Source organism: Alligator sinensis, unplaced genomic scaffold (assembly GCF_000455745.1).
Source record: "Alligator sinensis unplaced genomic scaffold, ASM45574v1 scaffold367_1, whole genome shotgun sequence".
NCBI lineage: Eukaryota > Metazoa > Chordata > Crocodylia > Alligatoridae > Alligator > Alligator sinensis.
The window spans coordinates 110,814-137,416 of record NW_005843051.1 but is presented as its reverse complement, the minus strand read 5'-3'; the positions used below and the strand labels follow the sequence as shown (position 1 = coordinate 137,416).

Sequence of the window (26,603 nt, the reverse complement as noted above, 5' to 3'; positions counted from 1 at the left end):
GCTGGGCCACAGCAGTGTCAACAGCATTTCAAGCCATGGTACCTCATTGCTCAGTATGTGCGTGTACTTCAGATACCCCCCACAAAGGAGCCATGTCTTAATTAGACCCCACTTTTGACTTAACAAGAACACCTGGTCCTGGTTCTAAGTCCTGGGATGCTCCAAAAATGTATATGCAGATGAGTTGCAGGACAACGTGATTCAGCTTCACCTCATGGAGGGTGGGGCTATACTAATCATATGTGCCAGGTTGAGAGATGGGCCAACAGGGATTCTGGGTGGAGCTGTATGCAGTGTCGTGGAACAACTGGAAAAAGAGTCATCAGTGGGGAGGACTGCGCTTAATGGGCACTACCATGTGTCTTATTCAGATGGACTGCACTAACTTATTTTTGTGGTAGGTTCCCATCAGCATATTTCCCAGTGTGGGCCATGTGTTTTATAGTCATGCTCAGTGTTGGCTGCACGTAGTCAACTTCATAGTTGGTTTCCATTGCTGAGCACGTGCTGCTTTTGGTAGCAGTTTAATGATAGACAATGTATTTAGTGAGTTTTTGTTGTGCGTGATTTTAAGATGAGGGGACTTTTTTCCCCTTGCCAATTAGCTAGTCTTAGTTGTACCTCTGAACACCCCAGGGAATGTACACTTGCATTAATGTGTGTTTCACAGGAAGGGACGTTGTGCATCAGATGGCATTTAATTTTGTCACAGAGCAGAACCCGTACTTTCTCAGCAAAGTTAGATCCACAAGCCTCACTTTTTTTCAGAGCTTTCAGCACAGAAATCAGTTGCACATTGAATACAATGCAGACTATTGAATTTGAAATCAAAAAGAAAATCCAGGACACCTGAAAGATTCTGAAATGGCAGTGTGGACTTGGCAGATCCCACCCTGAAGGACAGGCTAAATTTTAGGCATCTGGAACACTGCATTGAAAACAGGGCTGTCTAGAGCTAGAGATCATAGCTGGTATGATCCATGCAGTTAGGTCAGAATTAAAGCTTGCAGGGTATCTCACATTGCTCCAAGATAAACCCTGTGAATGTACTATTCTGAAAAAGATGCCACTGAACTCTGTCAAAGATTAACTGAGGCAGCTGAAGTACTTAGAGGAGTGCATGGAATTTCCTGGTACATACAATGGATCTACATTTAAAAATTGTATTTGCATCAGAGAAAGCAGAGTTCGCTCTAAATACCAACCTGAACTGGTTTCAAGTTAGGCTTTGCAGTGTGTCTTGACAAGACACTGGTAAAGTAAAAATATCATAGCTGACCCAAAATCCTTATTCTGTTTAGCTGCTGAATTGGCACAGGGAAAAATTGCACTTCCTTCCTATTGTAATATGGCATCAAAATCTACAGAGCTGCTTGAAGGATTAAAAATAAATGCTACAGACCCTTAATCGGCTAAAGAAGTAAGATGTATTGGCTGCTGAATGAGCAGAGCAATGAGCCCATCCATCACCTAACAGCTGAAATGACTGCTCTCACAAACACCAGGAGCAGGGAGGGGTTCCCCTAGCAGTTGTTCCGGTCTCCAAGACATTGTCAAAGTCAGTGATAACTGATAAGGAAATTCCAGTGACTTAGACACCTTAGAGGTGGAATAGAATTTGGGCCTAGGTGCCTGGTAAATTTTGAAGTCCTGGAGATAAGCACATGTCTGTCCCCACTCTTCTTTCCTTAATAGAACAATTTTCACAGATAGGATAAACCATTTTCTGTTACCACATACAATATAGTGATCTGATGCAATCAGGCAGCTTTGCACCAGCTGAGAATAGGATTTCACTTGCTGCACTGCTGTTCTATTCCTTTGATCAGTCATAGCCAACCCTGATCCCTATTCTTGTCTGTTTGGTAGGTGGACACTGCAAGCGAAATGGAAGAACTGGATGTCGATAGCGTCTCTCTAATTCCAGAGCCAGGGAACCAAGGCCCCGCAAAACTCCAGGTCTTCTTAGCTCGATACAGGTACTGCACGACGCACAACGCTCAGGGGCAGACCAATTGCCATATTTGGCATCAGGAAAGAATTTTACCCCATGGTCAGATTGGTATGGAGTATGGGGGTTTTAGCCTTCCTCCATAGTGGGGGGGGGCTCTATTCCTTGGATCTCTTGAGTGCATTTTAACCCTTGCAGGAGCAGGGCACTGACCATCATTGTCCCGCTGCTTTATCCATGGCAGGTGAGGGTATTATGCCTTGTGTCAGGGTTGACTGTGTTGATTTACTAACAGGTTAAACAAGAATTTTATATATGATGGTTTGGACAGGGATAATCCTGTTTCAGGCAGAGGGTTGGACTAGATGACCTCTAGGTGTCCCTTCCAGCTCTGTTTTTCTGATTCTAATGTCCTTAATGTTGTCTAGGGCAGTGCTTTTCAAACCATTTGATGTGGCAGACCAGCAAATTTTTTTCCAGTGGGCCAGGGACCGGTGCCCAGTTCAGCCGGTAGCAGCAACTGCGTGCAACAGTGCCACACAAATGCGTGACCGGCTGTTTCTTTCTCTTTCCTCACCTCGCACAGCGTGACATCACCTGGAGTGTTGGAACGTACGAACTGTGGCGCTATGACATATCAATGTTATGCTTCTGAAAATATATTTCTTTCTTTCCTGGCAACTCGCTGCGGACCGGCGACCGGTGGTTCCTGGACTGACACCGGTCCGCAGACCACCACTTTGAGAAGCACTGGTCTAGGGGATTTAAGCAGAATTTGAAGGATCGTAGGATGTTTGGCATAGTCTTCAATTTTGGGGCAGGTTATTCCAAAACTGTCTATTCTGATCTTTCTCTGTGCATCCAACACCACCCGCTGTCGGAGATGAGATACTAGGCTAGTTGGATCATGGGCCTGATCAGTTTTAGGGATTCCTATGGCCTTTAGTAAATGCACAGATAGAAATAATGCTTCCAGATGCACACAAGCACCATTGCAAGCATGGCTTGCTGAGTCAGGAACATGGAGTAAAAATTTCCTTTTGAAAAACTTTTAAAGATTGCGGCTCTTTTTTTTTTAATTGCGAAAATTCTTGCATTCTGTAAAAATTTCAAGTTTTTATTTAAAAAAGAAACCCCCTGAAAAATTGAAAATTGGAAAATTATTAGTCCAAACCTTGAAACTTCCAATTTTTGCAACAAAATTTTTGGCTTGGGCTAACATTTTTATTATTTAATGGATTCAATAAACAATTGGAAAAAAACCCAACAACTTTGAGACCAAAGTTCAGTTAAAAATCCCCCATTTTTAGTATTTTAAATTATAATTCAGAAAAATGTTACATACTTGCATAAGGTTTTCAAAAATTGGTTTCTGAATGCTTGTGTTTCCAATCACTTCACTCAGACTTTCACTAAAACATCTGTTCCCTTGTGAAAGTGAACATAGATTCGATTCCAACAACCCACATTAGAGATTTAGCATTAAACATGAGCAATGACTTTGGTATTCCTCTGAGACATGTCTAGAAGCAGGAGACCAGCCTCAGTGGACCAGTGTACAGGTCTAGTGTGACTGCTTGGATGTTTTGATGAGGAAGTTGGTATGCAAAATAAACACTATGGTTGCAACTCTTTCAGCTATAATCCTTTTGATGGACCTAATGAAAACCCGGAGGCAGAGCTCCCTCTGACTGCTGGAGAGTATATTTACATCTATGGGGACATGGATGAGGATGGCTTCTTTGAAGGTGCGTTTGATAAAATGAGACTTAACTAGGAAGCTGTAAAACCTTGACATCATTAAGAATAGGGGGAGGAATTTGATGAATTTGCAGTTACTAGGAAATAAAAGGTCATCAGGCCAAAATTAGCAAGCACTGCTCCCATAACTTTTATAAGGATGCACCTGTATGCTAGGGTCAGTTCAATCCAGAAGGCGAAATTGAGATTCAGGGGAAATCAATGGGAATTTATTTTTCCATCAATTTGAGGAGAGCCAGGTTTTTACATCTGTGATGTACCACCTGAACTATTTCTGATTCCTTAGCCATAAGTACCAGATATTTCCCACAAAATGGCAAGGGCTTGAGGCATTGCCTTGTATTAGTTCTTGACAAGTATCTCCTAATATACTAGGCATACCGTGGACCTAGAGCACTGCATTAAGTAGCTCTTCTCTCATTGGTATTTGACATGTTCTATAAGCACTTACGAACTTGCTTTGCCAGGAAAGAAGACACAGTGCTGAGCCAGAGAGTGGCAACAATCCCTATTTTTACAGATACTTAAGTGCCTAAAGATGCAGAAGGGCATCTAGTAGAATCTTCAGAATCTATGGGAGTTACGAACCTAGGCTCTTCTGAAGACTCTCATAGCCACTTACCTTTCATTTTTAGGCACATAAATATCATTTGAAGAGCAGGGAATTGAACAGATGACTCCCAAGATGTTGGACAGCACTCTGGGAAACGAAGCATCTCTCCCTTCTCTAGCTCTTTCATATTTGTGCTTTGGATTATTTTTCCTCGTCTGGATTAGCTGTTTTTTTTTTCTTCCCAGATTTTTGGTCTCTCTTGGTTCCTTTGTATATTTTATCTGTTGTAATATTTTTCATGCTTTCTCCTTAATAATTCATAATATCATATGTGAATTTCTTCAGTATTCTGATGGCCGTTTCTTCCACACGATTAGTGAGGGTACTAAATAAGGGTGGCACTAATGCTGATGCCTGGACTTCTCATTAAAGCTCTCCAACAATGGATCTAGGATGTTGAAAAGGAGGGGTGCAGTGTGGATCAGGCCTTTGACTCGAACTGGTAGGACATGGCCAGACCTGGTGGCTACCCATGCACTTGAGGAGAAGGGCTGGGCAGCTCAGCTCCAGCAGAAACAGGTCCTTAGTTGACTTGGCAGGTGCTGTTGATTGCTTGCTGGGCTTGGGAAGAAGGGCCAGGCAGCTTGGTTTCTGCAGGATTAGGGCCTCAGTTCCCATAGATGGCAGGATTGGAGGAGGAATTGAAGGAGGTGCAACCACCCCTGAAGTCCTTCAACTATCAACACTCTTCCATATCCCTACCCTTTGGCTATGATTTTTTCATCAGCTTTATGTTTATAACACATTCAAGCAAGCCAACTGAATGAGTTTTTCAATGTAAAAGAACCAATAATTCTCTAACGAACTCTTACAAATCCCCCTGTACTCCAGATTTCATCTCACCCCCCAAGTAATTGAACTAGGTTTATGGGTGTCTGATTCCCTAAAATAAACACAAAAACCAGTCAGTCAAGACTTAAGCATCAAGCAGCTTAGAAGCATCAGGACTGAGGTGATTGTGTGCCACACTTATCCACAGAAACTTAGACACATAAGAGACTTTACTGGTGAAAACTTGGGTGCCTACAGAGTCGGGCAGAAGCTGAGCAGGGGTTGTGGGAATCTCAGTGGTGCCTGTGTATTGCTGTTGGGTGCCAAAATCTCTTTCTGGATCTATCTAAAAATGAATATAGGCACCACTAAGTTTTATTTCATATGACCCAAACTCCTAAGTCACTCAGATTCCTTTTGGAAGCAGACGTGAGTATAGCCCTGCTGACTTCTTGCCTACTCTGGCTCTTTATTTTGTTCTGCTTTTGCTGGGTTTTTTTTAGCTTCTGCTTTCACCTCATTCTTTATCCCTTTTTCTGCTATGCACATTTTCAGTTGATTCTTTTGTCACTGGAACTTGAATCAGCAAATTACAAGCAGCCATGGTCCCACAAGTCATCTGATTTGTGCTGTAGCCACCTCACTACAGAACATGGAGGCCATGTGTTTTCCCTGGGTTTCTTTCCGGGTACCTTTGTTCCAGAATTCAACAGGCAAGCTGGGGCGACATCGGAACAGAGCTACAAAGAGGATCAGGGAACTGGAGAGAGAAGTTTTTTTATGAGGAAAGATCAGAAGAGTACAAACTGCTTACATGTGCTAAGAGATGACCCAAGGGGCTGTGGTGAGAAACTGCATGGATTGGAAAGGCTGGTGAAGGAAGTGGTGAGAGAGTTAAAGAGGTGTGACCAGGAGCAATGGGGTGAAATATAGAAAAGGGAGCCTAGGGGAAATACCTAAAAACCTTTCTAGGTAGTGCCAAGGGGAGCGGTGGAGCCTCATTACTGCAGACATTTAGCAGTATTTGGGAATGCACTAGGGAATGTCCCAAGGCCTGTGGGACAGAGCAGACCTCCCTGTCAGCATTGTGCTAATGTGACCTGAGAGGGCTTTTCCTGTTCCTTGTGGTGATGGGATAATGATTGGGCAGTGATGCTGCTGCCTTTTGCCAATTCCATGGTCAGGTTTAAAGTCTGAAGGGTGAGTGTGGTAACAGGTTTCCTGTTTCTTGTTTAGGGGAGCTGATGGATGGCAGGAGAGGGCTGGTCCCCTCAAATTTTGTTGAACGAGTTTCAGACGATGACCTCGTGACCTTTCTGCCTCCCGAGCTAAATGATCTTACTCATAGCTCATACCACGAGAAGAGTTTTGTCAGTACAAGCACCAGCAGTGGAGAGAAAAGTGATTATTCTGCTGAAGAAACCAGTGTCAGCCCATTGCCCGGTAGGCTAGAAGGAGACCAGGACGAGCCTGTTAGTCACACAGCAGTGCCTTATCCAAGAAAGTTGGTTCTGATCAAACAGCTTGCCAGAAGTATTGTTGTAGGCTGGGAACCACCGCTTTTGCCAGCCGGCTACCCAGAGATACAGAGCTACAATATTTATGTGGATGCAGAGCTATGGCAGAACGTGAAGAGTGGCCCTCAAACCAAAGCCATTGTTGAGAAGCTGGACTTAAAGACAAAAGCCTACCGGATCTCTGTGCAGAGTGTGACGGAACAAGGCAGCTCTGATAGGCTGCGATGCACTTTCTTCGTAGGGCAAGATGTCTGCATAGCCCCCACTCTGCTGAAAGTCAGAAACATCACAGCCGCATCAGCAGAAGTCACCTGGCTTCCATGCAACAGCAACTACAATCATGCTGTGTACCTCAATGAGGAAGAGTGCGACACAATAAAGCCGGGTGTCTACTGGTACACCTTCCACAACCTGCACCCTAACACTCAGTATGTTGCCAAGGTGGAGGCCCGGCCCCCAAAGATGCTCTGGGAGTTGCCCCTGGAGAAGCATGAGCAGAAGTCAGCAGTGGTACACTTCACTACTCCATTAGCAGGTATTGGGGCTGGAGTGGAAGCAAGATGGGCAGTTTGCTAGGTGATTTCACTGGATTCCGTAGTGTAAAATTCTTTGTTTCTTCACTATAACAGTCTTCCCTAGTTTTTATTTTATTTTTTTTATAAGTTAAATTTTTTATTTGCAAATTTCTCAGTGAAATAGGAGGCATCCACCCTTGCTGAAGTGTGCAGTGTGCTTTCTCAAGGGGACAGGTGATGTGATTCACCATCAAAGGCATACATTGTGCTGCACAGGTCGTTACACTTCACCCGTGGCTCCATTTGCAAAACCCTGATTTCTGCTTCTTGAAAGTTCACAGAGCAAAAGCATCATGTTTTCCTGCTCTGGTTTTGTCTTGTGCCTCCCAAGTATCTCGACAAACCATTGCATTGCTTTGCATTTCTGTTTGGAGGCTTTGGTGTGAGAACCTCGTGTCAAATTCTTAGGTGGATTTAGCCTGGCAACTGTGTTCCTATTGATGAAAATAAAAAAGAAATTCCCTTTGATCTCTTCTAGGAATTCCTGATGCACCCCTCGATGTCCAGGTGGAACTTGGTCCTTCACCAGGTATTCTGGTCATCAGCTGGCTGCCTGTTACCATTGATGCAGAAGGGTCATCGAACGGAGTGCGAGTTACTGGTTATGCGGTGTATGCTGATGGACGGAAGGTACGCTGCCGATACTGCATAGGCCGAAATTCATATATATATGGGCATGTGACAGCATCCTGAATGCTTGATGATGTGGGAGGGGCATGGCCTCCAGAGGTGAGGAGTGGGTAGTGGCCCTGCATGGCTCAGTGATGGCATATGGAGTATTATGTTTCCATTTGCCATCCTCATAGAACTCGGATACCCCAGCTAGGACAGAGGGGTTCCTGTTGTGTAATGAAGTGTAAACCCCCAAAAAGGATGAGTTCTGTGCTCCAGAGAGCATAGAGATGAGCCATCAGCTATGGAAGGATTTTTCCTATGTGTATGTCATTGTAGTGTGTTTGGTGAATCAGTGGCAAATGTAGCATCTGGTGACACTTTTTAGCTTTTCAGGCACATTCCTGCCAGCAGGTCGATAATGTAGCTTCAGCATTAGTCTGCAGTGTCCTGGGCAGATAGGATTTTATCTGAGCCAAGCAGAAATTAAACATTTTGATGAGGCAGATGCTATTTGCTTTCCCAAAACTTAAAGATTGACTAGGATGTTGAATGGAATTTAATAGCTGCTTGAGGCATTGTGGACAGAAAGTGCGAGCACACTGCCAAGGAACAAAGTTCTCCTCCTGGCCTAGCACTTTGCCTTGGGCAAGCCCCCTCCCTTTCTGTGCCTCACTTATTTTTCCTCCAGTGCATGGAGATAATTCTGCTCAGCAGGGGGTAAGGTGACATATAGAGAGGGCTGCAGATTTTGTTGCTTATTAAAGCTGAGCTGTAGGTGAATGGGAGGTGATGGAACTAACAGTCTCAGTCAGAAGCATAACGAAGCAGCTGGGTGTCTGGAGCAGTGGTATGCTTGGGGGCAACAGAAACTTTTGGCAGTGGTAGCTTTTGATATTTTTCTGCACACCCCATCCCTCCCTCCCCAGGTTAGTGGCTGCGGCTGCTGCCCTGGTTGTCCTGCCCTAGTTATGCTACTGGACTCATTTCTGGAGGCTGTAGTAATTTTCCAGGCTGCTGCCACGGTGCCAGTACTTTACTATTCAGTGGTCTCAGCCTCTCTTCTTGGGGTTTTTTTTTTTTTTTTGGGGTGGGGGGGGGAGGGGACAGGAGGGGAAGGGAAGGTTGTTGGGGGTTTTTTTGTTTGTTTTATCAGTTTTGTATCAGCAGAGTCTCCTTGGTAAGGTCCATCTGCTGCTGCACAGAGAGCGGCAACATGAGAACAAAGGCAGCTCAACCAGTTACGCTTCTTCCCTCCAGTAACCCTAACTCAGCTCTGTTCTTGACAGTGCCCATTCGGTGCTGCATGAGAGACAGAATTTTGACTGGGCAGAGCTGAACGATCTTGCCTGAACCTGGCACAGTGTGAAGGGGGATGCAATGTCAGTCTTCAGCTTTGTTCCTCCTTCTCAGCCATTCTAGTTCCTGATCAAGAGCAGTGTCTTCTCTTCTGGTCCTGAGTCCCGGCTCTGCCCAAGCACTGCAGTCCTGATTTGCAGCAGCATCTGATGATTTATTTCAACCAACAGGATTGAAGCATGTGAATGAACTGGAGGGAAGGAGTGGTGACTGGCTGAGTTACCTGTGATGTCATGGTACAGCTCTGCTTGCAGCACCATATGGGCATAAGCTAGAAATCAGGTGTTTCTGGGTTATTGTCTCTTAGTGTTACCTCATTGCAGAGAAACAAACAAGCTAATCTGAGTTTCAAACCAAAGTGATTGCACATTCCAGGAATATGGTTAGTGTATATCATCCAACTGCAGTGGGGTTTATGAACTCTCCAGATCTTTAAGTTATCCCACTCCCTTGTAGAGAGGACAGGTTACATGTCTTTCACTTTTGTCTTTGTCTACTAGATTTAGAGTTGCCTAGTAGAATGGTCCAGCTGTGAGGTGGTTTGCATAGGTCTCTGAAAGGGATTAGCTCTGGGGAGAGCAGCAGCATCTGCATCCTCAGTAAGAACATGGGCAGGCTGTGTGAAAGGAGTGGGGGTGGATGTTGATGGATACTAGAATAAGTAGAAGTGGCGGTCAGGCTTTATCTCTGTTGTTCATCCTGACTGATACACTCTGAAAAAGGTGTCTGTCTTTGTACATCAGGCATTGCAGATATAATGGAAAAGGGCACTTCTTGGAAAGAAAAACAGCCTCCAATTATAACTAAACTGGGGCAATTATACCCACCAGCCAAACAGGACAATTAAGAGTTTACTTTTTTTCCTTCTGCTTCCCCATTCTGCACCATTATAATTCTGCCCCATTTTCAAAAACCCAGGGGAAAAATGAGTTCTGCAGTGTGTCCTGAAGGTCAGCAGCTCTGGGCTGTTACAGAGAACAAGAAGAGAGAATTCTAAAGCTAGAGAGAATACCCTGCCCCCTGCTGCTTGTCCCTCGGCAGGAGCTCTGCCAGTGTGAACCTCTGGAGCTCCTTCTGGCAGCTCTGTGGTGTGGGAGGAAGGACCATACTCTCCAGTAGTTATTTCAGGGTTTTATTTATTTATTTATTTAATTGCTTTCAAACCCTTAGTAAAGGAACTCGGTGGCCCAGTCCTATTCCACCTATTACTGAAGTGGACTTAGATAGTTTAGTATGATCCTATTCCACCCTGCTCGAGTCCCTGAAAAACAGTAAATGCAAAACATGGGTGGGTCTTCCTCCTTGCTACTTTTTGTGACTCAGTCTTCAGGCTAAGAAGATGCATGTTGCAAAACAAGGTAGGAACTTTCAGGGACTTGAGCAGGTGGAACAGGATCACTCTTAATTCACTCATATGCCGTAGAGGTGGAGTAGGATTGGAAATAGAAATAGGAAAGGGGTGTGAGATATTCCAAAATTCAGTACTGCTGCTTGCAAAGAATCCTCAAGAATGTTATATACCGAAACTGAATTGTGACCTCCCATGCACACAGGATCAGCCATAGAAATATGCAACCATGTCTAGGGTGATGCACACTGCAATCATTTAAAAACACACAGTGTAAAACAGGTTACAGCACAGTTTGCTATGGAGATGCTTTTTCTTTGCTTCAAGCCACAAAGACTCTGGACCCATGTGCCAGGTTGAGAGAGGGAACCAGCAGAGATTTGGCATGGTTGGGAGTGGTGCCAGTTTCAGGGGCAAAAAGAGCTGGCATTTGATCTGAGGGCTACAGGAGGGAGCAAGAGATAATATATCTGGTAAAATATCCAAGCATTTCATGTGACCTGGGGTAGCAAATTCTGGGCAAGAGAGGAAGCACTTTAATCATTCCTGCCAGAAAAACAGGCTCATTCCCTCTCTGTGCCAGCTTTGTCAGAGTATGTTCTCTATTTGGTTTTGCCAGCAGGGTTTTCCCACAGCCACCCACACCCAAGCCACAATGGCACATGATCTTTGCCCTGGTGGACAGCTCAAGGAGCCCTTTGTGAGGCTGCAGCCAGGACCACTCTGATAATTTGACCACTGGATCCATGCTGGGGTCTTGCATTCTCTTGTCTCTCTAGTGTGAATTTCCTTATCTCTACTAGTCAGTGGCTGGAGGCCTGCAGTTCTTCCTGACACCTAACTTCTGTGAGCCTTGGAAGACTGTGTAAGGGCACTGGAGTTGGAAGACTATGACACTTCTATATGATGTTACCTGTGCACAGTAAAGAGACTCTTCCTGATTCTCTTGCAGGTGATGGAAGTTACCTCTCCAACAGCAGGGAGTGTCCTAGTGGACCTGTCCCAGCTACAGATGTTCCAAGTGTGCCAGGAGGTGTCTGTAAGAACTATGTCTGTATATGGAGAATCAGTGGATTCAGTGCCAGCCCAAATCTCCTCAAGTCTGCTGAAAGCTTCTAGTCATTGCTCACCACCACAGTCTGCTGTTTCTACGAATTCTACCTCTAAACTCCTCTGTGGGGAGTCCAGGTACTCTCTGCCTGTGCAAACCCCAGTGACATATCAGACAGCTCCACCCTTCCCACCACAGAAGGTTTCCACTGACGCTAAATTCACCATCTACACCACCTCCAGCTGTGAAGGCTCAATGGATTCTCTGCCAGAAAAGATGTCCCCGTGCTTGCACCCTTCTTCTCCCAGTGCTTCCTCAATGCAAGTGACGGGCACCTTGTCATCCGTGTCAGATGCCTCAAGAGAGGAGGAATGCCTGACTGACCTTTCACAGTCTGCCAGCAGCATGTTCCCTGCAGGAATGAGTGAAGAAGAACTCACAGCTTCCAGGAACCCAGCAGTGAAGGGCTCTGGTGAAGACAGCCAAGCAGAGGTGATGGTGAGTATCTGGCCTTCTATTTGGAAAAGAACTGGGAGCTCTCAGACTCTGGGAAGGGGGAGAGAGAGCCAGTCCTCTCTGGGGAAGTGAGAGGATTCAGAGGAAAACTCTACTGTGTAGTGTTTCTTGTCAGGTGGTTCTCTTCTGAGTTTGACATTAAGTTATTCTTCCACTGCTGGCAGAACAATGGGAAACTGTTGGCTACTGTAGTGTGTACTCAGAACAGGACAGGGTAGATGAGCCTCATAACTCATTTGCTTGCATGCATGCATGTGTACTAGCAGAGCACTAGCATTGTCCCAGGGAGATTTGGAAAAGGCAGCAGCATTGATGGTAATGCTGTTTCTACAGCATTTGCCATCCTGCCCATCTCAGACCAGTGCAGGATTTTCCTTGCTGTGCAGTTTATCACTGTGAGTTATGCTAAAGGTAGGGTGGACAGCATAAAGTCAGGAGGTAGTTGGCAAAACCTATACAAAGGAGATAGTCATTGAGGAGTGAGGAAGGAGTGTGGGCCATAGCATCAGGTAGTTTTAAGGCTGCAATCCTGGTGGGCAGGTGGGAGTGACAGCTGATAGGTCAGTCAGAGGGGTCCTTGAAGGAAGGGGTGGGTGGTCTAGTGAAGTAGCTTGGCTGTGGTCAGATGAGTGCCAACCACAGAGCTGCGGAGAATTTTTGCTGTCCTCCCATTACCTCCAGCTCCTTGCTTTGCCACCGAGTATAGCTCTTTAGCTGTTGGCTGGATCTGCATGAATATGGGCTGTTCTCCTGAGATGTGCATACCATAGCCACAGGATTCTTCAATGGTGCCCATCCAAATACATGTCATTACATTCATCCCAGCTTCTTGTCTGCCATAAGGCCAGTCTGGTTTCTGTCTTTGCTGTCAGCTTTTGTCTTAGAGCTGGAAACAGAACTATCTAGAACCAAGGGAGCCACCTTTGGTATAACTCCAGCCCCAGCAGTAAATAAAAAGGGGCTCCAGGCCTACCTGCAGCAGGGGCCAGTTTTCAATTCAAAACAGAACCAGAGTTTGTTTAACAATGACCTCCTGCCCTTTCATCTCATGCCGTTCCATCTGATACCGATAAATCACAATAGTATTAGTCATGGGCTGCAGCTTGTACCGAGAGTGTATGAAGGTATAGAAAGGAAAGAGATGGGGACTGCGGGTCAAAACTGAGAGGCATCAGTTGAACTGTGTGGGTAACCTAGGACTAAGGGTAAATCCAATAAAGGACTTGGGTGCCTAAAGTGAAGACAGGAATGTGGGCCCCAGAACCTGCACTGAGGAAGAAATACTACATAGATACAGTGGGTCTTTTACCCTTATAATTGAGGGTTTTTTTTCCCCAGGTGGAGCTCTTTGTATTGAAAAACCTTGAGCTGGAAAGCCAGACCAACACCAGCAACATGAAGGTGCCTGTGGAGACCTGCCAGGCATGTTTTGCAGAGGAGTGGTTGAAAGAATCCACCACTGAAAGAGGGAGAGAGGGAACTGAGAAGTGCTTGAGTCCAGAGCCTCAGCTCTCCAGCAGCTCAGCTAAGCTGGGGGAGGACAGCTACAGAGACTTAGGTGTGAGTGGGAGCTGTGTTCAAGAGCTACTAGGAATGTCTCCAGGCAAGAAACTGATGAAAGAAATCTCCAGAGGGGACTCTTCTGTGACGGTACCCAGAGTCAAGAGAGAGGTTTGTGTTACTAAAGGGCTATTGTTTCTGATACCTCCAAGTTGCAGGTACAACATGCAGAGTTGTATGTAGCGAAAGAATGCCATTCTTCCCCTGTCAGAAAACAGTAAGTTGCTATGTATTGGTTTTGCCCATGAAAAGGCACTCTGTTTCCATCCTGCACTCTTATCTCCTGCTGTTCCTTAGATTTATGTGCTTAGAGACAGAAGGATAAAATGCGGCTTTCTGGAACGCTGACCTGGTGATGATGGCTGGGCTGTCGGCATTCTCCATAAGTGAGGGAACTCTTTTTGTTTTAAATAGCAAGAAGAAAAAATGTCTGAAGCAGGAAGACGGCAGCTGAATATTCTTGCTGAGCACAGCCGTAGCTCTGACCTTTCAGATATTTTGGAGGAGGAGGAGGAGGAGGAGCTATGTTCAGATGTCCTAGAAGAAAAATGGGATTTGAAGGAACATTGCAGCAGAGAGAATGGGGAAAAGGTATCTTATAACACTATCCCCATAATGGGGATTTTGGGTGGAAACATTCCATTCCATCTGCAAATGAGAGAAAAACCCTTCTGAGTCCAGACACGTGCAGTGGTCATTCCCTAAGCTCGCAGCATCCCATTGTACAGCCTTATGCCTTCTGCCAGCAGGAGCACGTGCACCCTGAGAAAGGGGAGGTGGGTAATCAAGGAAATGTAGCTATAAAACGGTGAGTGGGTCAGACATATTTTATTTAGCTGCAACAGTACAAAAGGCATTGCAAACTTAGCAAGTTCCGGTGGAGTCCTGGCTGTTGATAACAAAACTCCCACTCGCTTTACTGGGTCCAAGATTTCACCCCTAGTAAGTAAATAATAACGAACACTTGCAGGTAGTAAATCACTCAAGTTTGTGTAAAACAATAAAGCATAATCTATAAAGTTCACACGTACGGAGATCTCATATAAAAATGAAATGAAAACGATACTTTGGCCCTGCAAACATTCAGGCACATGGATAACCTTATCCGCTTGCACTCAGATTTCTCATATTCATAAAGCTATGCCCATGCATAAGTGTGTGCAGAACTGAGTCTAAGGCTATAAGGTTAAGTTCTCAAAAGAGAAGAAATGCCAGTCCTGCAGAAGCAGCATGTGATCGTATAATTAAACAATATATTGTAATAATGTATCCACAGCAGGGAGCAGTTAAAATTGTACATGACTGAAAAATGGTATTTGATCAAGCAAATAACTGTTGTAATGAATATTCACAAGGAGAAAGATTTAAAGTTGTGTGCGCAAGTAGTTGGAAAGACTTAAAGAAAATAGTGTTTGGCTGCATGGTAGGGATCTATTCTAATTCTTTTCATAGTTCCAAAATGCAGCTATTAGTTGACTATTAAATACCTGACTGGTAGTTTGCAGTGTTGAATCTGTGATCAGTTATAGCTGTGATGAATCTGCTGTAGCTGTGATGAATCTGTTGATCAGCCATAGCTCAGCAGTATACAGTATGAGGAATCTGCCAAAGACAAATATATGACTCCTTCATCCTGATGCTCAGGGAGGGGTTCATGTGGTTGCATGGAGAGGTTTGGGTGCAACTGCAAGGCAGAGGGGTCATGGAGGCAGTGTGTCAAGTGGTTTTGGAAGGAGCATGGCAGCTGGTGACAAGGGCCAGCTGAGCAATTTTGCAGCTGGCACTCCTGGAATGCTTGCTCTAGTACAGCATTCTGGCACCCCCATGTGGGCAGAGCCATGGGTAAACTGGCCAGAAGAGCTGATAGCACTCACCAGGACATTGTGTCCTGTTCAGCCCCGCTGTAGTTGTGAACTGGGCCTCAAAGGGATAGAGCAAGGGTTCTCAAACTTTGTGATACTGCAAGCCTGTAAAATAATATATACATTTACGTGACCCCGTCCCCCCATGATTAAAGCTATTGATTTCATTAGGATTAGTTAGGAGATAAATAAAGCACATTTGCCTTTGTATATAGTGAAATATATTTGTCAAAAAGCACTTCTTTATAAAGTCTATCAAATTCAAAACTGTTGCACTGAAAACCTCCCACTGTCAGTAGTTTTCAAGGAGAAGCATGAGCTTATTCATAGATTGTGAGGGGCCGGAAGGAACCTTGCAAATCATCTGGTCCAGCCCTCACCCCCTTTAGGCAGGAGGACAACTGGGGTTAGGTGACTGTCTAGTTTCCTCTTGAAAACCCAACGAGGTGACGGTCTAGTTTCCTCTTGAAAACCTCCAGGGTAGATGACTGCACCACCTCTGGAGGGAGTTTATTCCACAGTCTGGACACCCTGACTGAGAAGAAGTTTTTCCTGATATTAAGTGTGAAGCGGCCTTCCAGGAGTTTATAGCCATTGGTCCTAGTCTTCCCCGGGGGTGCCCTAGTGAACAGTTGTTCACTGAGCTCCTGATGCAATCTTCTGCTATAGTAAGCTGCTATCAAGTCCCCTCTCAACCTTCTCTTCTTTAGGCTAAAGAGGCCCAGGGCCCTCAGCCTATCCTTGTATGGCTTGCTTTGCAAGTCCCTGATTGTTCAGGTGGCTCTTTTCTGGACCTTCTCAAGTTTTTCCATGTCCTTATTGAAAAGCAGCACCCAGAACTGGACGCAGTACAACAACTGCGGTCTCACCAGTGCTGAGTACAGCGGAAGTATCACTTCCTTAGTTTTACATTAGATGCATTGGTTGATGCATGCCAGCCTGTTGTTTGCCCTGCTGACCACCGCCTTCCACTGATGGGTCATATTCAGACTATGGTTGATCATTACCCCTAGAGCCCTTTCAGCCGTAGTGCAAGTCAAGCTGTTGCCACCAAACCTATATGTATGCTGAGGGTTGTTTGCCCCCTAGATGGAGCACCTGATGCTTGGAAGCATTAAACTTCATCTGGTTCTAGTCTACCCAACTCTCGAGCCTGTCCAGGTCCACCTGTATCTGCAACCTATCATCTGATGTGACCACGCTGTGCCATAACTTGATGTTGTCCACGAACTTGGCCAGCAAGCTTTTCACTCCCCCATCCAAATCATTGATAAAGATGTTGAAAAGCACTGGTTCAAGTACAGAACCCTGAGGGACACCACTGGCCACTTCACGCCAGGGCTACACAGATCTGTTCATGAGAACTCTCTGGGTCCTACCATGTAGCCAGTTTCCCACACACTGAACTGTTGAGCAGTTGAGCCCGCAATCTTCCAGCTTTCCCACAAAGATATCGTGGGATACTAGATCAAAAGCCTTTTGGAAGGCTAGGTATATAACGTCTACCGCGTCTCCTGCGTGCAGGTGACAAGACACCTGATTGTAGACGGAGATGAGATTGGTAAGACAAGACCTACCTGTGACAAAGCCATGCTGGCTGTCATTCAGAATCTTACCTTCTGCAAGTGTATCGCGCACAGATTCTTTAATGAGCTTTTCCAGGATTTTCCCTGGGATGGAGATGAGGCTGATTGGCTTATAGTTGCTTGGGTCCTCCCTCTTCCCCTTCTTGAAGATGGGCACAACATTGGCCCTTTTCCAATCCTTGAGGATCCCCCCTGTGCACCACGAATTCTGAAAGAGCTTTGCCAGGGGTTCCACAATGACCTCAGCCAGTTCCTTTAGCACTCTTGGGTGAAATCCATCTGGTCCTGCTGATCTATAAATGTCTATCTTTTCTAATTGGTATTGCACCCACTCAGCATCCACAGTGGGGAGGCTGTCAGTCCCATCATGTCCCCTATGAGCCTTATCTCGCTTGACTTTCCCCATGGTCTGGTGAAATACCGAAGCAAAGTGGGCATTCAGGAGTTCAGTTTTTGCCCGAGTGTCAGTTACCAGCTGTCCTAAGGTGTTAAGCAGGTGTATCACACTTCCATTTGTTTTCCTTCTATTGCCTACATACCTAAACAAGGTAAAGCCTTGCTTGGTACTGCTTAGTTTTTCAAATCTGGGCTTTATTTTCAGGGTGCCAGTCTCATTTTGCGCTCCACATTTATTTTTGATTGGTATTTCCTTTTTATAGCAGCAACTGCTGAAAACCCTGATTCACATAAGTAGGATGTTGTGAAGGGAATCGGTAGTTTCATAGCTTTCTTGCTTAATTCTTTGTATTCAGCTTGCACACTAATCCAAAATTCAGGAAGAAACATTGCTGGGAACTTGATTTTCACAGAGGTGTCAGAACAGATATCAATGAATTGCTCCTCTTCGGTAATAGTGAGGATACCCCCCTTCCATCTGGCATAACACAGAGTAGCCAGCATGTGATACACTAGCCAATGCTGAGAGGTATCTGTGTAAGGCAGACAGGACAGTGTCTACTTAGGGCTTTTTGGAGCTAATCAACAGGTAGCTGGTAATGTCCCTCCATTCCTTGCTTGGAAACAGTTGTTTAAGAAGAGCTTGAACTAATGACAGTACAAATCACATAACACTTATGAAATAAGTGAAATCAATTAAAGAGAGGTCTCAAGATGTAATGATCATCCCTGGCTCCTGTCAGGTGTTGCAGAGATGCCTTTTTTGTTCTCCCTTGTTTAAATTTTTTTTCAATGGCTGTAAAATCATCACTGAAGAAGTTTTAAGAGGCCCCCAAAATATGGGGGACATTAGGTAATGAAAAGAGTTAGTGATGCAGAGCAGTGTGATCTTGTCACAATTGGCACGTGTTGCAGCATAGCCCCAAATGTAAGGTCCTGTATCCAAGTACAGAATTCCAGCCATTTTAGACTTGAACCAAGAATTAGTTCAGAGAAGTTGTCTGGCCTGTGTTTGCAGAAGGTCATTCTGGGTGATCATAGCAATGCCTTTTCCTTTCAAAACTATAAATTTATGAAATATCCTTTCCTGATTTCCTCCTCATTGTTGAAGAATGTTAGCTAATTCATTGAAAACATGCATGGTGACATTGCAGGATCCATCTGTACTGCTGCTTTCAGGGACCCAAACAGAAAAAGAAGGAAGCAGGGGAGGGGTGGCACCTTTAAAGACTAACACATTCAGAGAAGCATGAGCTTTTGTAGGTGACAGCCTACTTTATCAGGTGTTATGGTTGTCATTTATGAAAGCTGATGCCTCTCTGAATGAGTTAGTTGTTAAAGCCTTTGGCGCACTTTCATTTAAAAGCGCCATGGAATGTAAGCCCCAATCCCAACAATCTTGCTTCTTCCCATGCCAAATGTATATGGCAAGAAGTGTGATTTTGGGATCAGGTATCGGGTCCTAATCGTGCCCTTTCTACTTGTTGGTGCACAGGGAGCCCTAGATGATGGACCTTCAGTTAAAGCATGCAGTAAAATATTTTACAAAGGCGTGAAATGAGTAAAATCGACTGGAAGGAAAACCCAGACAAAATATGATTTAAAAAATTGCTAGATAGAGAAGGTAAAGTTGTTAATACTGATACAGAAAATGCAAAAGTATTCAATACATATTGTTATTTTGTGTTAGGAAAAAAAAGAAAGATGGGGTACTAGTATCACAACAGAATGATGAAGTATTTTCCAGGGGATAGAGGAGATAGAGTAACGGTCCCTTCCACTCTTAAACTCTCTAAATACATAATGCTATCTGAGGGTAGCACCAGCTACCAGCAGCTGAGAGATGAAGGACCTGGTACTACACCAGGGAGAGGGTCTGTGAACTTGAGGAACTAAAGCAGCAGTCACATAAAATGACAAAAGAAATGTGATCCTCTTACAGATGAACAACAGAGACCAGACAGTTGAACAGTGCACTGAGTCACTGTAGCATAATACATAGTAAATGGTATTTTGCTTGTGCTGGGGGAGAACGCGGTAAGACACTTATGGTTCCTTTCTTGGTCAGCTGATCATCCACCTCTGGCGGGCAGGTCTGGCTGGTGTTAGGCCCTCCCTTGCTACAAATATCTGCTCTCTACAGATCCATTATGAAATAGCCTAGAAGAACATGTGCAGAGAAATTGAAGATTAGATCGTCTGCTGGTTCTTTTTTTTGTTCTTAATGTGAAGCTTATTGTGTATCTCAGAATTTTCTTTTCCAAGGTAACGGGGATTTTAGGTTCTGAAGATGAAGCATGAGCAAGACAGCTCACAATACTGAGCATAAAGTCTGTTTATTTCTATTTTTGTAAAATGCCATTTACATGTGTACAAAATCAAGGAACTTTTTAGCGCCTATTTTATTATATTAAAAGTATATTTTTCCTTTCCTTTTTAAATAAGGGACATGACTTTGTAAGCAATTAAGCTAAGCCTTATTGGTCATGCATTATGAGTACTTTTTAGAATCTTTCATGGAGAGCTAATCATTAATACATGTTTTAATAAACTCCTGACCATGGAGTCTGTTACAGTCATCTGCAGTACCGTCTACTGATGGGTTTGTATTTGTTTCTAAGTCAAACTACTTTTGGCTGTAACAAGTTTGTAATATCCGTTAATCCTGTATTAGTTCGTTATACACTGTAAATGAACATTCCATATGAAGTGTGACCATTTTATTTTATTTCTGTAACAGTAACAATAAAAAGCAAAAGATAATGAACCTTTATTGGTCAGTGGTTCAAAACTAACTAAAACGTACATAAACAGATAGGTGTAAAGAGCCTTGGATACACTTCTTAATGAAGCACTGCCTTGCATGATCAAGTGCCTCCATTATAGCTTGGTTTAAGATAAACAATTGCCTTTTGTGGCTATGAAGCATTTGTATTCACTAAGGTTTGCAGGAAGACGAACTGAAACACCCTATGAAAAGACCTCCCAGAACAACAGACCCTATGTACCCTCTGCTCAGGGATTCCTTCCTCAGGACATAGAAAGGAGAGTGGGGAGGAGATGGAAATCTCATGCCCTTCAGCACTGGTCCAATACACTATGAGAAGCAGTCAGGCTATTCTTATGGAGAGCTCAAATGGCTCATCCCTGCATGCACAGAAACATAGAGAATGTGTGCATGCCTTCCCCTTGTCCAGCCAGTCTCCACTCCGCCCACCCACTCCCAGCTGTGGACCAGCACAGTGATCCCAGAGCTCTGTGGGACCCAATGGATGAAGCTGGAAGGGCCATTTGTGCAGGTTTTGGGGGAGGCATTTCCACCCATTGGTCGTTCTTGCTTTCTCATTGCATTGCAAGCTCATCTAATTGATCTCTTTTTAGCTAGAAGAGCCATACCTGCTTCTGCTTCCTACCCTGCTTCTCTGCTGAGTGCAGTCCCTGCTACATTGTGCTGTGCTGTCCTGGTTCTGCTAGCGGATGGTTCCATTTCGGGCACTGTGAGGGTGGGGGGGCACCTGTAGCTTTGTCGCCATTGTTAATGTTTATTTCCTCTCTTTCTCTCTTTGCTTGTCCCCCATGTGGCTTTTCTTGGGGGCTGGGTGCACAGCAGGAACCTTGTGACACCGACAGCGATGAGGAAATTCTGGAGCGGATTCTGGAGCTTCCATTGCAGAAAAACTGCAGCAAGAAATTGTTTAGCATTCCTGAAGTGACTGAGGAAGAGGATGAAGGGGAAGAAGAGGAGGAGGAAGAGGAGGAGGAGAAACAAGCTCAGGTGGAGGAGAAAGAACCCCAAGACTATTTCTTGGAGAGACTCCCCTACCATGCAGGAAAGGAAGAGGTTCCCATCCCTACTGTCACCCAGCAGCCATTTCCAAAGACAGATGACAGTGATATCTATCAAAACCTTCCTGGTCAGGCTCCCCAGGAGGAGAGCATCCTTCAGGACAGAGGGGAGGACACTGACAATGAGAATCCTGGCTCTCCAGAGCCAAGCTGGGGTCAGAAGAGGGGAAGCTGCAATTGGAGCTATCAGGAGAGCAGCATGAGGCCCACCACAGGTGCAAGCCCACTGTGGGGCAAAAGGAAAGGGGGCAGCTATCAAGAAAGGGCCCATGACCGGCCTGAAGCCACCAGGAAGAGACAGAGTGATGCTAGAGAGCACTGCAGTCGCCTGCTGAGCAATTGCAGCCAGACAGGAGGCAGCTTGTACAGAGTTCGAAGCCTCAGGGAGAAGTTGAATGTAATTAGTGCGGGTGGTAAGGATGGGCAGGACATAGGCAGTCACATGAGACAAGGCAGCTTCCGAAAATCCCACCGAAAATTAGCATCCTCACGTCTAGCAGAGTCTGCTTCCATGGCAAGCCACTGTATTGGCTCCAGGAGCCTGGAAATAGATATTGAATATGACTCTGAAGAAGAGCAAGACCTGACCTTCTCTCCTATGCGTGCCAGCCAGCTATGGCCAAATTGTAGGGTGGAGGGACCCCAGGCCCACCACAAAGAATGGAGTGTCTGCTCCAGTCCGTCTGAACCTGCCCTGTCCAGTAGCAGAAGAGAGCTAAACAGGCAGGAGCCTGTGGAAGATAAAGGAGCGGAGTGGGCTGGGTCTTCAAGCCACTGCTCACAGTTCCCCTCCAGGGAGAAGGAGACACCGAGGAGTGTGGGCAGCTCTGAGGAACAAGGTTGGGAACTGGAGCGTAAGCTTCCCAGCTTGAGAAGGAAGCCGGAGCATCCTCGGAAGGGGAGTCACAGTGCTTCATTGCACACAAGGGTCCGGTGTCTTTTCCGCTTCTCGCTTTGAAGCAGCTGGTAGTGGCAATAGCTTCATCCCCCTCCCCTGCACCCAAGCGTGGCTGTGTTCTGCTTTATTTAGTGTTGTATAGAGAGAGGATCTCTTGCTGGACTCCCAAAGGACTCCTGGGAGAGCTGATAGATCTGTGCTGCTCTGTGGCTTTTCTTGTATTAGCTGCTTCTGCTTCTGCTTCTCTAAGCCAGGTGGTTGTTGAGTCATTGGTGCAGTATTCCTTTTCTCAGCAGGGTCCTCCTCCCTTTGCCAAGTACTTGTCTGTGTCCAGAGGCCTTAGAATACTAATGAAAATTTATAATGAATTAATGCTGATCCTTGATATTCTTTATGGAAGATTTAGCTGTTCAGTCACCACTTTCATTTGAAGTGTCCTTTCCTCCCTCCTTGCACTCAGCAATGGGATTGTCACTGGTTTCCAGGAAGGGCACCTGCCTATATTTATTTGGTTCATTTTTTCTACAGTCCCACACAATTCTCATCTCTGGAGTGCCCCTGAAGAGGAATATTGCATTTAAATGCATTGCTTTCTGTGAAATGCTTAAAGTTACTATGCTGGGGTGGACCAGCATATGGGAATTCATATGGCAGAACACAAACAGTAGCCTTTATTAACTCTCCAGTGGTCCCTGTTGCAGGCTTCTGGTAATGGAGATCCTAGGTCACAGGAATTGCCTGGCTTACCATCATGGCAGACTTCTACCAGAAAAGGAAGCAAAAACTTGAGAAGCCAAGTTTTGAAACCACCTATCTCTAGTACAGGTGAGTTTGTGTTAGAGACTCTCCAGACTTTATTTTTGTACCTGAAAGGTAGCATAGTACAGGAAGATAGACGGACAGAGGGGTGGAGATAGGCAGATCTGTTTTGAAGTGTTGTAACTGAATAATTTGTGTCCTGAAGAACGCAAACATTTTCCTGCACAAGCTCCCTGGGACACAGTCCTAATTTCTTTTGCCTGTTTGCATGGTAGACACTACAAGGAATGAAGACTCTGAGGCTACTGTTAAAGAAGACTCGGTGAGGATATTTGTGGCCCTTTTTGACTATGATCCTGTTTCTATGTCACCTAACCCTGATGCAGCAGAAGAAGAACTCCCATTTAAGGAGGGGCAGATTCTGAAGGTGAGAGCATTTCTAGGTGAGATCTCTCTCGTGTTACTGCTTGCCTCTTTCATATCGGTGGACTGATGACTGGACATTTGGATAAAGAATTTAATTTAAGCAGCTAATGTTAGCTTTAGACTATTTTGACTGCTGGATCACCCTACCTGTATGATGATGTGGTTGCTCTCTCTCTTATAGGTGTGTGGTGACAAAGATGCTGATGGTTTTTACCGAGGCGAATGTGCAGGAAAGGCAGGGTACATTCCTTGTAACATGGTCTCTGAAGTTCAGGTTGAGAACAATGACATGAAGAAGCAGCTGTTAAAACAAGGTTACATCCCTCCTGGCACATCGGTGGAAAGCGTAGGTACTGTACCTCCTTTCCATGCCTGCTCTGTTTCTGCTAACACATGGTCAATACGTTTCTTTGTTGATATACAGGAAGCTCAGAACTGCTGTCATGTGTTATGTTGTAGGTGCACACCCAGTGTATCCTGTAGTTACTAAGCCCAATCTCATGGGTGTTGAACCCAAGAATTTTGGCTGTCATTACAGTCAGCAATGAGATTCCTGCAGACATGAGCAAGCATTATTTACAGAAGCTGTAGTTGCCAGAGCACCCCAGTTTGAAAGCTGCTCTTCCAAACTGCATCATTGTTAAAGGCTGTGTACCAATCTGTGTTGAGTTTGAATGTGCTACAGAGTTGCCAAGGGTGCATATTGTGTCTGGATGGGTTTTCCTTGATGCCTGTATTTGAGAGAGCTCTCTTTCCTCTTGGCTGCCAGCTGTGCCTTGAATTCTGTTACCTAGGTCACCTGGTTTGGACTCGGTGAGTAGTGGGAGTGACACTTGCTCCTTGCTGAAATAAAGGAGCAACATGGAAGGGAGCAGATGAGAAAGACAAGCAGGACCTCAACTTGTGGGAGCCTCACTTTTTCTAGCTCTGCAGTTGGCCTGATACTACATGGCCTACTATACAGGGCATAGGAGACACTGCTCTTAGGAGGGAAGTCTTTGAGTTGGAGGAGAAGGAGTTCCCTCTCAGTTATTACAGCCATCAGGCACTTTAGTGAACTGCATCTTCTCATTTGAACATAAAAGAAATGCCATGGTATGGCAGCTGCATGCACAGCAGACTTTCTTGAGAATATTCATTCTCATCTAAGTGCTGGCCTGGTCTTTCGGGAGCCCTGTAGGTGCCTGATAACTCAGTTGAATCCTGGACATTCCACATGCCAGAAATTTCTTATAATGGGCTGATGGCAAAATAGGAAGGGTAGAAGGGCCAAGGATAAAGCTTTCTTCCTACGTATAAGCTGGCTTGACTCAGTGGCTCTGCACTTCACACCCTCAAAGTAGACCTGCTGATCACAGCTCTAAAAGTCAGGGACACATGAGCAAGTTACTGTGAGGTAAAGGGGGGAATGGTTTTCTTGCCAACTGTCCTGTAGCTTGCCCTTCAGAAAATTATTTTTTTTAATACATTTCATGTTCCAGGTCAAATCAGCCAAATCAGTTCCAATCATATCAGTCAAGCCGAACTCAGTTGTTCCAAAAACCGTTTTGATTGAGCAGGCCAGAGCTCAATTGTTCTAAACACCTTGTTTGGGAGTATGTGAAGTCCCAGGGTGAGAGCTGTATTACCAAATCCATTGGCAGGCATCCTATGTACAGGCTCAAGCCCAGAGGTCTTGGGATGCGGATGCCCCCAGATACTACAGGCAAGCACTCTCCATCCTAGACTCTTTAGCCTGGGACTTCAGATACTTCCTATACTTGATCTTAGCTCACAAGAAGCAATAAGGCATTGCAGGTTAGTTCTCACTTACTGTAGGTAAGAGTGTGTATTCAGGTAGTTACTGTACAGCGGCAGATGTGCTGTAAAGGCCTAGCATCCTTCACCTCATGGTAACTTGTTTATACCCCTGGGCCCTAAGTTTTCCTGCCACTTGGTAGCAAGCAGCAGGGAAAAAAGATAGAAAAAGTGTATTTCCTTCTCTCCCTGCTCTAAGATAGTGCTCAGCACCAGTGGGTTAGCATGTGTTCAGAAGTCACTGTCTTAAGTTTGAATCAGCGTGGAATAGCCCTGAGAATGCTAGGGGTGCAGGAGATGAATGCTCCCATGTCATTAAAAGTGTCTTCCGCTTTTCCCTTCAGAGAGAGAGCTCAGCTTGTGATCCCATCACTAGAGGGCTCCCCTACTCCTGCTTGGGAAACCCTCAGGAAAGAGAGAAGGAGGTCCTGTTCTCTCTCGAGTAATTGTCCACATACTCATTCTCACTTGTGTGCATCTCATGCCTTGGGACTTTGACTGGAATCCTTTACCTTACTAGTACCTCTGCAGGGTGTTATGGACAGACCTCACCTCTGCCACAAACCAGAGGATAAAAGATGTCTGCTTCTTGCTCTTCATGTTTTTACAAATGTCCAGCTCAGGATCCTTAAAATTCTGGTTTATGCAGCGGATTGAAACACTGTAATGAAGTCAAATCATAAACCTTGGGGCCACATACACACACACACACGCGCGCGTGCGCACACACTATAAGAGTCAGGTATACCTATCCCACAGGCTCTGGAGTCTGCCGTTGATGGCCAGTTGAGGCTTCTTTCAGTGTAGTGTTATCCTCCAGAAGGGGGTCACCAGCTGGTCCTTCTGGCTGGACAAGTCGGGTGCTGGTCAAGTTGGAGATCAAGAGGGCGCCATTGAGGGTCACTTTTCACTGCTTTTTATCTGTCCTTGGCAGACTTTGGTGACTCCCCAGTTTTCAGGTTTGCCCAATCCAGGGGTTGTTGACCCTCGTGGGACTTCCCCCTCGGTGGCTACTGGATGGCATCTGTCAGCCCCAGGGGTCGTCTGCATGTACATGCAGGTTTGGGAGTCAGTTGATGAATTTTGAATAGGGCTCTGGGAGCGGTCGATCTGGAGATGTTCAGCCCAAAAGTTGGTCCCCGGCATTGATTAACTCAGACCAGGGCTTCTAGCCCTTGAACAGTGAAGTTTAGAGAATTCCCGGTTGCTACATTTGTCTCCTATTGATTTCTTCCCTTGGTTGATCTGCGGTTTTCCTAGGTGTTAATTGTTGCCTGCTACTGTTACGCATTCAATCACTGATTCACTCCCTCTTTCAGGGGCCTGCCTGATACAGGGAAGCAGCATTTTGATTCCTGCCCTTGTTAACATTGTTACAATGTATAACTTACTTCTGAAA

General features: G+C 45.2%; 1 protein-coding gene across 8 annotated transcripts in view; it reads left to right on the top strand.

Annotated features, from left to right (window-relative positions):
* Positions 1-26,603, top strand: part of TSPOAP1 (TSPO associated protein 1) — a 90,552-nt gene that overhangs the window by 21,908 nt on the left and 42,041 nt on the right. For all 8 annotated transcript variants that reach the window (XM_025193439.1, XM_025193440.1, XM_025193434.1 and 5 more), the window contains 11 exons: positions 1,870-1,979; positions 3,590-3,699; positions 6,333-7,148; positions 7,667-7,818; positions 11,460-12,056; positions 13,413-13,745; positions 14,049-14,225; positions 21,086-22,252; positions 22,924-23,047; positions 23,257-23,408; positions 23,589-23,757. In XM_025193439.1, coding sequence (XP_025049224.1) covers positions 1,870-1,979; positions 3,590-3,699; positions 6,333-7,148; positions 7,667-7,818; positions 11,460-12,056; positions 13,413-13,745; positions 14,049-14,225; positions 21,086-22,252; positions 22,924-23,047; positions 23,257-23,408; positions 23,589-23,757 — 3,907 coding nt within the window. The remainder of the gene's footprint in view (positions 1-1,869; positions 1,980-3,589; positions 3,700-6,332; positions 7,149-7,666; positions 7,819-11,459; positions 12,057-13,412; positions 13,746-14,048; positions 14,226-21,085; positions 22,253-22,923; positions 23,048-23,256; positions 23,409-23,588; positions 23,758-26,603) is intronic.